General features: G+C 43.2%; 1 protein-coding gene across 2 annotated transcripts in view; it reads right to left on the bottom strand.

The window, feature by feature from the left end:
* CDC45 (cell division cycle 45) overlaps window positions 1-16,553 on the bottom strand; it is a 433,910-nt gene that overhangs the window by 384,651 nt on the left and 32,706 nt on the right. Inside the window, exon 2 of one of the 2 annotated variants that reach the window (XM_085633419.1) lies at window positions 9,633-9,692. The exons of the other annotated variant lie outside the window; for it this stretch is intronic. Coding sequence (XP_085489545.1) covers window positions 9,633-9,692 — 60 coding nt within the window. The remainder of the gene's footprint in view (window positions 1-9,632; window positions 9,693-16,553) is intronic. 2 annotated transcript variants of the gene reach the window in all.

Here is a 16,553-nt window from a genome sequence, read left to right as displayed (position 1 = left end):
CAAGGGTGTGTGCTGTATGAGATAGGATGAGGGAAGCAGGATTGACGCTAAAATTGGAGAAATGTAAGTTCTGTGTAGAGGAGGTTACTTACTTAGGACATCGTATCACAGGGCAAGGTGTTTATCCTAAAAAAAGATCTAGTTGACAGTTGTGAAATTGAATGAACCTGGTAATAAGGAGTTGATGTCCTTTTTGGGCATGGTTGAGTATTATTGTAAGTTCATTCCAGGCTATGCTAGCAAGACACAGTCTCTTAGGTCTTTGACAAGTAAGAATGTGGTTTTTGATTGGAGTACAGAGTGTGCTAAGGAATTTGATTGTATAAAGGAGGAATTGAAGAAAGCACCGTGTTTACAGGCCTTTGTACCAGATCATGAAACTATCATTTTGACTGACGCCAGTGCCAAAGGCATTGGTGCGGTGTTGCTTCAGAAGAGTTGTGGTGAAGAACGACTGATAGCGTGTGCCTCTAGATGTTTGAGAGGCTCAGAGCTCAATTACTCTGTAATTGAGAAAGAGGTCTTAGCCATCTTCTGGGCCTTAAGGAAGTACAGGAATTTGGTTTGGGGGACAAAGGTAAAAGGTCTCTCGGATCATAAGCCTTTAAAGGATGTTTTGTCAACAAAAAAAAAACAAAAAAAGTCGATTCAATTTCTGCACAGATTAGAAAATTGATTATTTCTCTTCAAGAGTATGAGTTTGAAGTTAATTATATTCCAGGTGTGAACAACATTTCAGCAGATTGTTTATCTCGTTTGGTGGATGTAAAAGAGGTTAATCTGGAGGAGGAGAGTTTTGAAGATGAAGTTATAAATGTCTGAAGTAACCTTAGGTGTTGTTGGGGAATCAGAATGGATGAGCGAGTTGATTAAAGAAGTGGAAATGTCTAAAGTGATTGAGTTGTTGTTGTTGTTAGGTAAAAACAATTAACTGTGATGGATGGCATGCTCATTCGTGGAACAAAACTTGTTCCACCCCTGGGTATTTGGAGTAAACTTCTCAGTCTTGCTCATGTTGGACATTTAGGCATTGTAAAAACCAAGGAGTGTTTGAGGATGCAATTCTGGTGGCCAGGGATGGATAAAGAAGTTGAAAGGATGCTCAGAGATTGTTTTGAGTGTTGTGCAAGTGACAACATTTTTAAAACCAAACAAATGCCCATGGTCTGCGGAAGGCTTCCTGTTCATCCTTGGGATGAACTTGAATTGATATTGTTGGTCCATTACATGGCGTGAGTGATACACCCCATTTGATTGTTGTGATTGATCTTTATTGAAGATGGATTGAGGTAAGCTCTGTAAGAGATATTTCATCAGGAAGCGTGATAAAGTTTGAGGAGATATTCAAGAGAGAAAGTTATCCCAATTTTATTCTTTCTGATAATGGACCTCAGTTTTGTTCTTCAGAAATGCAGACATTTTTTAAAGATTGTGGTATAGTTCATAAGAGGAGCTCAGTTTACCATCCAGAAACGAATGGGGCTGTGGAGAAGGTGAATAAAACTCTTCAATTAGCCAGGGCAAGTAATCTTTGTTGGAAAACTGTTCTACAGTACAGAATCAGTGCCTATCGCATGTCTCCTCATTCGACCACTGGAAGAACTCCCTTTGAGTTGTTCAAAGGTAGGGCGTCTAACTCAAAGTTGTGTCAAGGGTGGATGGTTTTGAACAAAGGTCTGAAGATCAATGATATTGGTGAATGGAGGTGTAAAGGGCTTGATAAACAGAGAATGTGGAAAATGTATTTTGATGAAAAGGAATGTGCACAAACCTGTGATGTGACTGTGGGGGACTTTGTAAAAATAAAGGCCCCTGTTGGTTGTTAACCGTGGTCTAAGTATACCAAGGTAAGAAAGGTTGTCAAAATATTCAAGAATGCTGTGAAAATTGAGGTTGGTTGGATTTGGAATAAAAGCAGAGGAGTTGTTGTCGGAACCAATCCAAATCCAGTCCTTGTGAAAGAGGGTTTTGATGACAAATGTTCATCCTCAAGTGGTGTAATGTTCTCTCATACAGGATCTCGCTCTTTTCCTGTCAATAGTAGAGTTACGAGTCAGAGGGTGCGCAAACAACCTTTATTTTTGAGAGACTGTTTGTTAATTTTTCTTTCTAGTGTTGTTCTTCAAAATGTTTAATTGAGTTTATCACATTTGTCTCTCTCTTCTTACGTTCATCTTTTTTGCTGTTTTCTTAAGTTTATTTTGCTGTAAAGAGGGAAGATGTGTGACATCATCATGAGTTCAAATTGGAACCGTTCAATGAAGGAGTGTTCGAATGTGTCAGTTAGAGATGAACTGTTGGTGGATGAGGTGATTAAATACATCTTGAGAATTCAACTGATTGAATTGTTGTTATTCATTATTTGGTAGACACCACACTCCTTCTGCGATCTTGTGTTCAGGCCTCATAAGAGCTCTTCACCTCAGTTTCAGACACTCTCAACTCAATTTTGCTCGATTAAGCGATTACTCAGTCTCAGACTGACACCCGGTGGCTGTTTCTGGTATTGCACTGTTTCAACTGTTACTACTCGTTTAATTTTTAGGGAGAAATGAACATAAGCCAATCCATTGTTACCCCACCTTTCTTGATGCTCACCGGTGACGCACCTATTGAGTGGGAAGATTGAATTGACGCTTGAGAACTGTTTGTCAGCTTTAGAAGACATCGACTACTCTCTGGTGAGGAAAAGAGCAATTTTGTTGGCTTTTTTGTGCAAAGAGGGCCAACATTTAAATACCTACCACCAATTCGGAAAAACCGAGGAAATGAATTTGAAGATTTTACAAGGAGGTGTAGTGCTAGAGGCACTCCTATGTATTGAGACCACGTGATGATCTTTGACTGTCATTATTTTAATTGACTTTTAGTGTTTTACTGTACCCTAGCCTGACTGTATGGGATGTGTATATGTGTCAGAGAGTGAGAGAGATAGATGTGGAATGTACTTTTTGGTCTCCAAGTGCAGTCTTATAAGCAGTGGTGCTCAAATGTGCTGTACATTGGGAAGTATTTTGAAGTTCTTACTATTGGCTTTGACATGCCCTCATGCCATCTTGAATTCTGACTCGGTTTAGCTAGAGCTTTTGCGCACACAGGCAGGCCCCCAGATACGTTGTTTAGGCTATTCACGTTCAAGGTGGTTTTGTTTTTGGAGACTGTTTTCTGTACTTTCGTAAGCTTCCTTAAGGTAAGGACTGAAACGTGAGAGCGCAGAGGGAACGCAAGAACTCTTGCCTTTGGAATGCTTGCATGGAGCGTAGCCAACTCCAGTATGTTTCCTTGGCGCAGAGGAGGGCCTCTCGGAAACTTCTAGTGTGCTTTGAGATTATAAGGCTGGGGTTTGTGGACTTGGAAACCAGGATTTTTGGAATCTGAATGAGGGACACGTCTTCTTCAGCGCAGCAGATCCCAGTTTGCTGAGGCTCTTAACCCCAGTTGTGAATCCCCCGGTCTGGAGTGGGCTAAGATGCAGTGTTTGCAGCCGGAGAGGTGCTTTATGTTTTATTGACATTGTGATGTGTGTGTGTGTGTGTGTGTGTGTGTGTGTGTGTGTGTGTGTGTCTGTGCACATTCAAGTCTTCAGTGGTTGTAATCATCTGATGTATTTAGTGTATAGATAGTGTTGATTTCTTGCAGTGGACGTCCATATTATTATCTGCTTGTAATTTATTTCATGTATTTTATTCCATGCATTTAACAGTTTTTATTTGCCTACTTATAAGTGCAATATTATTGCTTGTATAATATATATATATATATATATATATATATATATATATCTATACACACATATACACACACACACACACACACACACACGTTGTTCATTTGACATTTGGGAAAGTCTTTTTGTTAGAGTGTTGCACAAATAAAACCCCATGCCTTATTCTGAGAACAGTCTTTGATGTGTCTCATTTTATAAAAGTGAGATCCCTTTCCTGGTGGTGTTTTATTGCTTCGCCGCGTTTCTGCCTCCATATGGGAGGGCGGTATTTTCTATTATTTGTATCGACGAAGCAATACAGGAGCCAAATTACAACCCCAAAACAGATTTGCAAAGGCTGTGAATATTGTAATGCGCCGACAAGTTTTACACACAACCTCAACATTCATTTGAATCAGTAGATTACTTTGTAGCCAGACTGGGGGAATTTGCTGCCAAGTGTCAATTTGGCCAAATGACTGAGGAGTTTGTGATCAGTTGACTGCACAACGCAGCAGCAAGAAAACATTTGTGGGCAACAGTAATACCTCTTTGAAAGAAGCTGTAACCATAGCTAAGGTAATTGAAGAGTCAAAAAGACCTATGAGGGAAATGCAGTGAAGTTAGGCAGACAGCAAACCTACTTCTGAAGTGGCTGAGGTGGAAGAGGATTCTGATTTGGTCAATGAGGCAAGGAAAATACTATCTAATATCAATGTGAATAGTGGTAAAGCAAGTGGTCAAATAGCTGGAGGAGCAATGAGCTTCGCTAACAAAGGGTTACCTTTTGTGTGTCATAGGGTAGGGAGCAGTTATCACTTGAGTGATTCCAAACAATGGCTTTGCTCTAGGTAAGGACTGTCCTAATTGTGGGAAAAGGAGACTTTGCGCAATGTGCAAAGCTTCCAACAGGATAATCGCATCAGTGGATCAGTGGATGATGATGAGTTGGAACAGAGTGCCCATGAAAGAGGGTGAGGTTGATGAGGAGGACAAAGATTGGAAAAGGAAACTCATAACAAGGCTGCCTTAGGAACAATGGTGAAGTAATATCCTTGATGAAGGATTCTGGTTCACTGTACACCAGAATACCCATGCAGTTGTTTGGCATAGTGTGGCCCAAGGGTTTGTTACAACCACCAATGTAGTATTAAAAGGATATCAAGGAGCAAACATTGGAGGAGTGGGTTACATTTCTGCTGTGACCAAGATTGGGAGTAGGATGACCAAAGGAAAGGTGTACGAGGTGGCTGAGGGGCCACCCATTTTGGGTTGATCACATCAGTAGGATCTGCATAATACATTGAATCCCTGGGCAGACAACCAGGTGATCGTGGAGGAGGATGAAGACCTGAAGAGTATTCTAAAACAGGAGGTGGTATTCAAGAACAGGTTGAGAGTCACCAAGCAGTACTTGATGAGATTAAGCTCAAGAGAAACACAGTGCCAGCACAGCACATGGTGAGAAAAGTGCCAGTGGCCGTGAGACGAAAGGTGAACTAGATTTTGGAGCAGATGATCAAGGACAACATAATAGAGGTGCTGGAGGCCGCCGAACGGCTTTCAACAGTGGTCATCATGAAAAAATCTGACAAGTCACTGAGGTTTTGCGGGGATTTACATAGCCTCAATGAAAATGTAGTCATGGACTCTTTTACTCTCCTGAATAATAACATTGATTTTAATGCTGTCGGGAGGGAAATACTTTTCTAAATTAGACCTGAGAAGTACATATCACCAGGTAGAACTCCATACAGACTCCAGACACTGGACCTCCGTTTCACCTCAGAAGGTACATTTCAATTTAAAAGACTACCCTATGATTTGTGTTCTAGTCTTTGTCTTCCAAAGACTAATTTCAAGTTTGTTGTCTGGTGTATAAAATGTTTTTTTTTTCAAGCCGACATACTTGTGTTTGGGGAAAGCACTGATGTGCAAAATAGAACTTTGGGGAAAGTGTTTGCTCGTATTTTTAGAGATGGGCTGACTTTGCGTAGAAAGAAGTGTACGTTTTGCTGCAGGAGGTAGAATACTTGGATTGGTTGATAACGACAAATGATGACAAACCCAAAACTGATTTAGTGAGTGCGATTGTAAAATGTGGAGGTACCCAATGTCAAGGACAAACTACCATCTTTCATGGGCTAAGTAGAATACTACTCCAAGTTTGTGCATGATTTCGCCCAAAAGATGGAGGCCTTTAGAATTTTGTTGAGGAATGGCAGGAAATTCACTTGGGGTGAGGAACAGCAAAATGGTTTCACACAAATCAAAGATAATGCCAATGCAGGGGTAGTGGTGTCATTTCAGATGGGTTCAAAAAGGATTATCACCATGGATTCCAGAGCAGTTGGTATTGGTGCAGTGTTATGACAGGTGCACGGGCAAGTGGGAAGAACAGTGGTGTTCGCCTCCCGTTCTTTGTCGGGTACAGAAAGAAAGTACTCCGTCAGAGCAGGCGGCTTTGGCTGCTGCTTGGGAAATCAATTACTTCCGGACCTTTATATACGGAAACAAAGTAGCATTGTGGATGGATCACAAGCCCCTACTCAAGGTTCTAGGTCCAGCAGGCACAAAAGTAATTGCTAGGTTGGAGGTAAAATTGCAGGGTGGAATATGTACCTGGGTGGAAGAACAATGTAGCTGATAGTCTGTTGAGGCTACTTGACAACGCTGCTATAGCCAAAATTGTGGTTGTCAGTATAAAATGATGACATCAGTTTTAAGAAATCAGCAGTAGTAGAACCATTGGTGGACCGCAGTGGTCTCGGTTTCTAGGTAAACTTGCTCATGTAAACCATCTCTAGAGCCTTGTGACTTGCTGACTTCAGGATAAACCTTGACAGTTGGAGCAGCTTTGGCCTCTACCTTGCTCTCCATTGCAGCTATTCATTTTAATGGAGATCTGTTGAGTTGTTCTGAGCCCCCACTCAGCTGCTTTTGGTGGTGGGTTGCTTCGTTTATGGACAGCTCTGCACGCACAACCCCATCCCTCTCTCTGGGGCCACAGCAGGCTGTGGTATGAGGACTCTTTAGTCGTTTCATAAAGTAGACAGGTTTTTTCGCATTCAAATGATTTGATAAGCAGACTATTTGATTTTCAAATGGCTTAGCGCTTGGATGCCTCTTAGTAACCACCTAGTTGATCTCGGCTTTATAACAAATTAGATTACAACTTAACTTGCACTGGATTGTCACAATACGCTGCTTTTCAAGACCTGGTTGCATCAGCCTTTTGCATTATCACTCCATATGACATAGCTTTAATTTGTATAGTACGTCTGTTTGCAGCCTTTTCATTAGATTCTTGGCCACTGATGTGTAGATTTTCAATGATGCTTTCTTTGTCTGCAAAAGCTTTACACAGGCTGGCATTGCGGGGAGACTTCACAGGTGCCAGAGTAGATTCTGCACTTCAACTGCGGCACACGTGACGCACACGAGCAGTTTGCTAGACCATGGCAAAATCTCTGGGAGAGCACTGTCGCTCTACGGGTTACTTATACCCTACTCGTTGCCAGCGCTAGTGTTCTACCCAGCCAATGACTACGCCACTTTGTAGTTATACACGCCTTTATTCTACAGCGAAGACGAAAGAACTCAACGTTTTAAACCTACATTCACTTAATTACAGCCACAAGTCTACGTAGTCCATCAGGAACCAAAAGAGTTCTGTCATTCTTTACTTACACAACAGTGTGCACACTGGGTAAAAATCATTGGCAACAGGTCAGAAAGGAGAGATCCATTGGCTTTGCCAGTGCTAATTTCCTCTGCACTGTATACAGTCATGTTGATGAGCAAACATGCTAATACAGGTGCTGTCTTGGAATGGAGCCAATTCAGTATTAAGAGTAAGGCAAATTAAACAATTTTAGGCAGTACGTTATAACAGCATGTTACTTCAGCATGTACAGGTCTAATAAAACTTATGCTAAATGTTTATTAATAAAAGGATTACAGCACTAAGATGCTCTGATGCGTGAGCATTTGCAGTGCTACCTCTCATACAAACATTCATACAGAGTCTCTGCTGTCACCATTAAAGATGTAGGTCAGTGGTTGGGAGGGCCAGTGTCTGTACTCTGGCAGCAGACGGACACTAATATTAATTAATCTGTGCTTGGCCTATGCTCCACAGAGAAAAAGGAAGTGACGTGCGGCACTCACTTGCCAATTAGCAGGTAGCAAAGAAGAGTGACAATGAAAGTAATGAATGGTAAGCAATGGCGGGATCCAAGCCTTTTATATCAAACAATACCCCTCGCAGTGACAGCGCATGCAAGGTCAGTAGACGAGACCTAAAAAGCATAATTCACATGCATTTTAACCAGCATTTGCAATGCAATCGATCTTGCCTTTGGGAGCTTATATGTATTTAGCCATGCAACACAGGCCGGCAGAGTCGTGGAAGAGTCAGTCATATGTCAGGCTTGGATATGCAAGGCTGACTGGGCTGAGGGACGTGTCCGTTATCTATTAGGCCACACACCGACATTGTGCAGTAATACGTAGTTTCTTACACATTGTACTTAAGTTAGCCCAGACTAAGTCTGCAGTTACAATGTGCTTTGCGATGAATTGGACAATGGAATCTTGGAGAAGGGGCCACTGGGTGTATGGTGGTTGCCGGGGTGGGGCTGCTTGTCAGTTTAGTCCACAGAAGGATAACTGAGAGACCCACAACAAACTAACTCAGCATATCACATTGCAATCTTTTGAGTTCATCAGTACATTTTGTGTATTTAGACAACAATGTAGTGAAAGACAAGTGGTGTCACCGTAAGCACAATAACTGGAATTCTTATTGATGTAGTTACCTGCCATACAAATTGTAGGCATGTCTATTACCACGCGAGTTCAGATGGGCATTTAGGCTGGTACAGAATTACTAATGGTATTTATAACCTCCATTAACAAATCTTTTTTCTGGCACATGAATGAGCGATACATGTGCTGTGCTAAACCTTTCCAAACAGGCTTGATTTCTCTATAAGCACACATTTGTTTCTTATGTAACCAATGTGTAGTGTTTAATGCAGGAATGACTTAAACGAAACTGATTCATTGCTTTTAGAGGGCAAACAAGGAATGTTTGACATGAACGTCTTAACTGTTGCAAAGAGAATGTTCGTAGATGCAGTGGTAGATCTTCAAATAACTGGACGTTCCCGGGTCATCCCTCTGCAGGTTGTCAATATAGTTGAAAAATTCATAATTTGCTATGTTTGCTATTGGAAAACGCTCTGCTCCCACAGCTGGTATACAGATTTGTATACTCCCCACTTAAAAGCTCGATACATCAACAAGTGGGGCGTAACTGAGAAAAGTGCACACGCAAATATCTTATGATTTTATGCAACAAACATTTAACTCAGGCGGTACAATGCAGGTTTTACAACTCACCAGATTCATAACAACTATTAGGACCATTGAATAACCCCATTTCAAGCTTATACAAGTTAATTATACTCACAGGACATAATGGACTCCCAGAAGGCTCAAAAGAATACATGCATAACATTTTTATTGTGCCAGAGATGCGTACACATAATGTGGGAATCTTCCACATGGTGTGGGACTGCCCTAACAAACACTACTACTGTTAGGGAACGTACTAAAGTGGGAAATGCACAACTTTAAGTACTACATGTTCCTGATACATAACATTTCTCTTATCTAAACACAATAGGTGTTGACAACAGACTCCAATAAAGAAAAGCTTACAAATGCCGCTTGGTGTTGTGTAGAATTCAAGTTAGATTATATTCTTAGGACAAAGAACGGATGATTAGGGACTGAATTCCTTTGGGGATGGTTCTACAAGCCTCCAACACAAATCTTATATGCATATCACTAGGGCAACAGAAAAACAGAAGTGCTATGATTATATACAAAGTAATACAAAAACATGAATAAGACTTACTTGCAGGATTTTGCAGGCACACAACGCATCAACATCTGAAGCAACAAAAAGTGAAACCCGCTGGAAGAAGACCAAAAAAAAAAAAATGATATAGTTCATATTGTTCTAAGCAAAGAATGTCACTTTTTGGTGTAGAATTTGGAGCATTAAATTAATACACAAGATTCATGTACAGATGAAAACGATATTAAAAAGGGTAGACAGTCGTGTCAAATCTATATACCAAATCTCATTTCAACAGGAAGGCTCAGCAATATTGGTTATGCAATGCAGGTTTTCAACGGGAAGGCTAAGCAATATTGGTTATGCAATGAGTAGTCATTAGAAGAGGGAGGAGGAAACGTTTTTAGAGAGGGCTGAATGGAGTTACTGACAATTGCAGGTTTCCGAGTGTGGGAGGAATGCAGATGACATTTTGAGTAAAAGTTGTGACAGGTCCTTTCACGCCTCTCTTCTTAATATGACTTGAATTAATATCTCAGGGAATAAAGTTCTATTTCATAACAGAGCTTCAGTCTGCCAGACATAAAAAGGTTATTTAACCCAAGTCAATGGAAGCACACCATAAGGCTGGGTATTAGAAATTAATGTAATACATTTGTTCTGATCAAGAAAGTAATCCATAAATGACTTCATTAGGAGCAGGGCCGGACAAGGAACCTAAAGCAGTCCTGGCAATATTGTTTGACCGGCCCCCTCCCCCGGTGGAGGGCAAGCCTGAAACACTGCTGCAAACAGCACTGCTGCTTTTGTTACTGGGGGGCGATACTGCAGTATTGCTGCAAAACTGGCCCCCAATAACAAAACTGGCCCCCACCACTCCAAAACCAGCCCCCACCACTTCAGACTACAGAGCAAATTGCCCGATGCCTGCTACAGTCAGTCCGACACAGATTATGAGGGGGTTGTTGTAGGAACTGCTTTTATGGTTACTTCCACTTTTTGCTTGATGTAATGCGGTTTCTGACTAGTCTGACTGGGATCCTGCAAATCAGGACCCAAGTCTCTGTTCTTTCTCCCCTAAATTGGTTTGGTAAGTACTTGGGTACATCCCAGATTGGACACTGGTGTACACTTATCAGTCCCTACATATGGTACTACGGTACCCAGGACATAGGTACACCAGGGTTCCCCATTAGCTGAAGCATGCATTATGCCACCCATGGGAGACCATTCCACTTGCAACTACGACCCTACCATTGCAGCCGGTGTACACTGATGCTAGCACCACTTACAAAAGATATCCCTATATCTAAGGTCAATGCACTTAAATACTATAAGTCACCCCTAGCGCAGGCCTTTCAATCCTGAAGGCAGGGTGCTTGGTTCTAAGTGTGAGGGTGCCCCTGCATGAGCAGGACACCCCTACGACCTATGGAGTCCATTCTCCCGAGTTGTAAGTGAGACAGTCATTTGACATAGCGAGGCCCCGTGTCATTACACGATGACCATCTCAAAACTAGCTGCAACAAAACCTATCATGCTTGGCATCAAACATGTTGGAATCCCCACACCGTAAACTGTGTGGGAGGAATCATACCTCCCACACCATTGGGAGGCCCTCGGTGCTCCTGGTACCAGTCTTCCAGACCTGGACAGCAAGCCAGGGCTGCTGCCAACCAGAGACACGATTCTACCCTCCTGCTGCTGAGCCAAGCTCGGGCAGGGGGAAGGCAAAACAATACGTATCCTGTCACAGGAAGGTGTGACCACCTCCCAGACAGGATTTAGTGTATTGGGGCAGGGTGGAAGCGCTTGCCAGCACCACGTAGTCTGCGTGCAGGGTACACTTGGTGCCCTCCATGCATAGTCCAGTTCAAACCAGTTCAGGGAGCTGTTGGCTCCCACTCTGGCGCACAACTAGACAAAGGACAAGGGAGTATCCTCCCCATTGTCCAGCCCCTCCTTAGGGGAGGGACCCCTGAATCGGCCAAATCCTTTCCTTAGGGTATTTAAGGGCTTACCTGTGGGTGGGTCGCTAGATTCGTCGTGGGACAAGATTCATTTCAGACACCACTTCTTCGACCGTCTGGGCACTCTGGACTTCGCTCTGTGCATCAAGGCTACAACCGGGAAGACTCCTGCTGCAACCGGGAAGACTCCTGCTGCTCCAGATTTTGTCACCCTGCTCGTCTGCTGCAACATACGTGCATGTGCTGTCGTGTAGTTCCTATAAAACCTATATAGGATCTGCACATTTAGACAACATACACGGCAGGATTGGTGTCCAGACAGTTTCTAGACACCCCCACCGGGTATGTTAGCCTGTATACCAGCTAGCTCACAGTGCCACTAGAAACCCCTCTCACCAAGGAGAGAATAGTTGTTGGCAACTATCGCACACGACAACCCTGATCCATCAGGACGGTGGAAACAGTGCAATACTTTTCACTCAGTCACTCATGCTCACTTTGTCTCAGAGAGATACACAGAATAAACGGTGTGGATGTTTTTCAATAAGCATGTATTGAACAGTCGTCATTGTAGTGTAAAACAGGTGTGCTGACACAACAATTAGACAGATTCCGATATAAATGATTAGAAGCAATAAAAAGGTAAAGGGATGTTCGATTTCTACCATCTTGCCAAAACCATGAATACAGTTAAGTATATAAAATACTGGACAGTAAAATGCGTACTTCTACGATGCAACCCTAACTCTTTGTACCTAGCAGGTTTATAGGTGTTAAGCAAAGAATCCCTCTAGGATAAAGTCAACGCCATTACTTAAAGAGAGAGACTGTGGGACCCAGTCTGTCTCGAGCTGGACACCCCGCAAGGGATGTCAGACCACTGCGATCTGGAGTATCTGCATACAGGAACCTCAGCATCTCCCATCAGTGTGTCAGCCTGGAAGTCCTAGTTCTCCTCTGCCTATCTCAGCAAGATGTGAGGTTTATATACCCAAAGGTGTCCCCAGGGGTTCTACCTTGCTGGGTCATTGTCGGACTTAGGATGACGTAGGGAACGAACCATGTACATAGTTATAATGCAGGAGATGGTGGTCCTGCGGAGTTTCCAAGAATCGTCATGCATAATGTATGAGGCTATTGTTCAGGGAAAACCCATGTTCTGTAAACAGAACCGTAACTAGGTAAAGTGTCAGTCAAAACAGCCCGTTATGTATGTAATGTAGGGACGAATATAGGTGAAAGGTTGGGATGTTACCCGGGCCTATATTTGGGTACCTATATGGAATTTTACAGTGCACCATACAGGAACCTTCCAAGGCCTGTGGACATCCAAGACACCTGAAGGAATCTCCCTTGAATTGAAGGAGTCACTTCCCTGCATCTGCTTGCACCGCAACTAAGCGGACCGGTCTGCTGATCCGGAGCTCCCGCAGACTCCGAACGGTTCAGCAACACAGGTGGTGGTTCTTCACATCCCTCGAGGCCTGCCCTGCCCCCTCACCAAGTTTGAGGCCAGTATCCGGAGCCGCAGGAACCGAACCCCTGTGCAGCACGTCAACTTGACGTTGCAAAGGCTTATTGACTTCTTTCAACCAAGATTTTCGGGCTCCAAGAAGCCCCAACCTCAAGCATCTCCAGTGATCAAGAGCTTCTTCCTCAGCGCATCTTCTTGCATTGTGGGCTTGCATCTTTGGTGAGCTGCTCGAGGTCCTCTTGCGACTCCAGTGCCTCCGGCCTGTGGGTCCTCTTGAGGGTTATCTTCATATTCTTTGGGCTCCCCTGATGGCTCAGGGCCTGCCCTGACTTCCCTGCTTGTAGTGAGTCTCCAGGACCTTGCTGATTCCAACATTGCACCTTTCTCCACTTCCACATTTTTTGCAGTTGCCAAGGCTTGTTGGTGCTCCCGCCGGAAACCGACCCCTCAACCCTCGACATCCGGCGTGGGACAGCTCGTGTACGGCTCCTGGTCTTCCACAGCGTTGCCTGGTCCACACAGCTGCAGTTCTAAGGTCACTGTCAGCTCCCGTGCAACACCAGACATCGGTGGGCATTCGTCTTCGGTGCCTCCTGGTCACTCCTGATAGCATAGACTATGTCCCCTCTGCTTGCAGGTTCTTCATATTTTGAATCCACCTTTGGGTTCCACCGGACACTTTCACCTTCTCCAGCAGCGGCATCTTTCTGAAGTCCACCATTGGGTTCGATGGTGGGCTTCTGACGCCACTTCACACCAATGCACCCAGCTGCCCTGGGGTAGGTATCATGGTTCCTAAGGTATCCACGGGTGGGGTGGCTCTCCAGACTTCTGTCTTCCACAGGGTTTCTGCAGAGTCTGCTGGGAGGGGTCCTTCTTTAAAATTGTAACCGCGACTTAACCATTGGCATATTGATCACGCGGTCTGGTTCCCACACTGCACACAACCTCTGTGGGTCTCCTAATTACTTACCTCAGGTGGTTCCTTGGGTCCCCGGCACTTCTACATCTTCTGGGTATAGTCTTGACTCGAGTCGTGGTTCGCATACCACTATTTTAGTATATGGTTTGGTCTCCCCCTGGCGACCACTGTGTACTCGTGCTACTTACCTATTTTTATTGCAAAGTATTGTGTGCAATGTGTATATATCCGGGTAGAAGATATCTGTATGTGTAAGTGAGGGTCTATAATAAATACATATTTTTATAAATACACTGTGTGGTTCTTTTTCACTTAATCTATAGCAATAAGATTATGTTCTGGTAAAACAAGCTGCTTTACACTCCTTCTGGAATAAGCCTGAAGGCTGCTCTCCACAGCTACCCCTTAGTGAGCTTCCAATGGTTGTCTATGACCACTAAAATCACCATAAGGGTTGTCTGGATTGGTGCAGGGTGCCCACTTACATAACTGTGCATCATATACCAAGCCAGCTTCTCCCAGTTGTTAAATGCGATCCCTGCATAAATCCGTTCGCACTGGGGTCAGAACTGGAAGTGTGGTTGTATTTAACGCATCTAATATTAAGAAAGGTACCCCAGCAACGTCCTTGGTTCCTGCACAGATGATCACGGCTGGTATGCAATACTATGGAGCTGGATGGGAACTGTACGGATCACAATAATGAGCTGCTATGTTCAGTGTATAGTATGGGTGTGGCTGAGAGGCGTTCAAGGCGACCATTAGGGGCAGATGCATTGCTAAACAATGAAGAGTCCTTAAACCCTTATGTGCACACTTATGTTTAGAACAAAAACGTGATATTGGTGCGGACCTTAATAACCAGGACCAGATGCAGTTCCCAATCAAAGAAAAACTCAGAATATTCTGAGGTGGCTGCGAGAGTCTAGGTTCTGAGGTACATATTCCAGGACCCAGTGGTATGGAGAAGGCGAACACCCAGGAAATCACTCACAGCGAATATTAAATGCCCATGGGCAGCCAATAACATCAGAGACCTAGAGGACTGGGTGGCAACATACTATTGAGACACTGCCCAAATACTACAAATCTTTAGAACTTATTTCAGAATTTTATACACATCTGGGGGTTTCCAGTCTCCAGCACAGATAACAAAATACTTAGATGACACAGCTATGGGCTGGCTTGGAAATGCCAAACTCCAGTTCCTGGAACAGCCATTCACTTTAAACAAAATAAAGGAGGTAACCTGCAGACTTCCCACATGCAAAACCCTGGGCTTAGACGGATTGCCCATTGAATTTTACAAATGTTATGTGGAGATCTTGGACCCAGACAGAAGAGGCACGCAACAAACGCATGCCTCCATATACACTTCACAAAGCAATAATTTTAACTTGCTGAAACCTGGGAAGCCAACACAACTATGTGAATCCTACCACCTGATGTCTTTGTTCAGCTGTGATACCGGCTAAGTTATTCGCCAACCAGCTGAGCTTATAGCTGACTAACTTAGTATAGCCAGATCGATTTGTCCCACGCCGATGCTGCGATTTTTCCAGCAGATCGATGCGGTTGAGGATTCGCATTGTCTCTCTCACCTGCCATTATCGAGGAATCCTTGAGTTACACTATGTGGAGCAGACACTCGGGTCCATGAGGTTTCCTGTGTATACAGATAGACGGATTCTAGTTATCACTTTTTATTGATGAACCGTTATGTCCATTGACGTCACCTGACATTTCTGTGTAAAGTCCCTTTGCCAGTATTGTCAAGGTGAATAGAAGACTCTACATACGTGGGTTTTCTATCCTTTCCTGTGCATCTCCCGGCAGCAGCCCTCTCATTTGTTAATTTTCATCTACCAGACAGTAACTTCCTTCAGTTGGCACCAAGACCCTCTGATCACTTCACGCTTTTAGCGCCCTGAAGAAGGTGCCACCTGAATACTTGGGTCATCGCCGAAACAGATGTCGGCGCAAGTTCTAGAGACCATCACAATAGAACCTTTGTACACAATCATTGTACTAAAATATACCAACAAGTCACTGGAGAGAGCACTAACTCAGGACATCGAGACAAATTAAAATGTAACTATCCTAACATAAGTAGTTATAATCTCAGGCCCTCCTGAAAACTGCACAGGTCCCCATTATCCAGACTTTAAAAAATTTTGTTTTTATGATGTGTTCATTGGATGTTGTACGAATGTGGTATGTGTGGAAGTTTTGACATTTTTCTCCTTGGTGTCGGTTTACTTTTTTCCATTTATTAAGCAAATATAGATGTGACTATAGATTATGTAAATTATCTTTTTATTTAATATTGACAATAAAAATGATAATATGTATTTTGTTTTTTCATGTTTGGTTCTTTGTCTAATATATGTGCATGTACCTCAGCTGCGTTGATAGTTATTGTTGTTACTTGGTCTACTTAGGACTCCTAGTGAGCGTTGTCAAGATGGCGAGAGATTCCACCAACTAAAAACAATTACAGGCAGGATATTTTTTGTATTCTTTATTGTGCGATCTACAACCCACAACTTGAGTAGTTGCTTTGCCCTTATAAATGATTACATCCAGAGTTAGACATGTTCACTATGTTTTTA

The sequence above is a fragment of the Triturus cristatus genome, chromosome 11 (assembly GCF_964204655.1).
Source record: "Triturus cristatus chromosome 11, aTriCri1.1, whole genome shotgun sequence".
Lineage (NCBI taxonomy): Eukaryota > Metazoa > Chordata > Amphibia > Caudata > Salamandridae > Triturus > Triturus cristatus.
The sequence above is the reverse complement of the archived record's forward strand: the minus strand, read 5'-3'. Positions and strand labels throughout refer to the sequence as shown.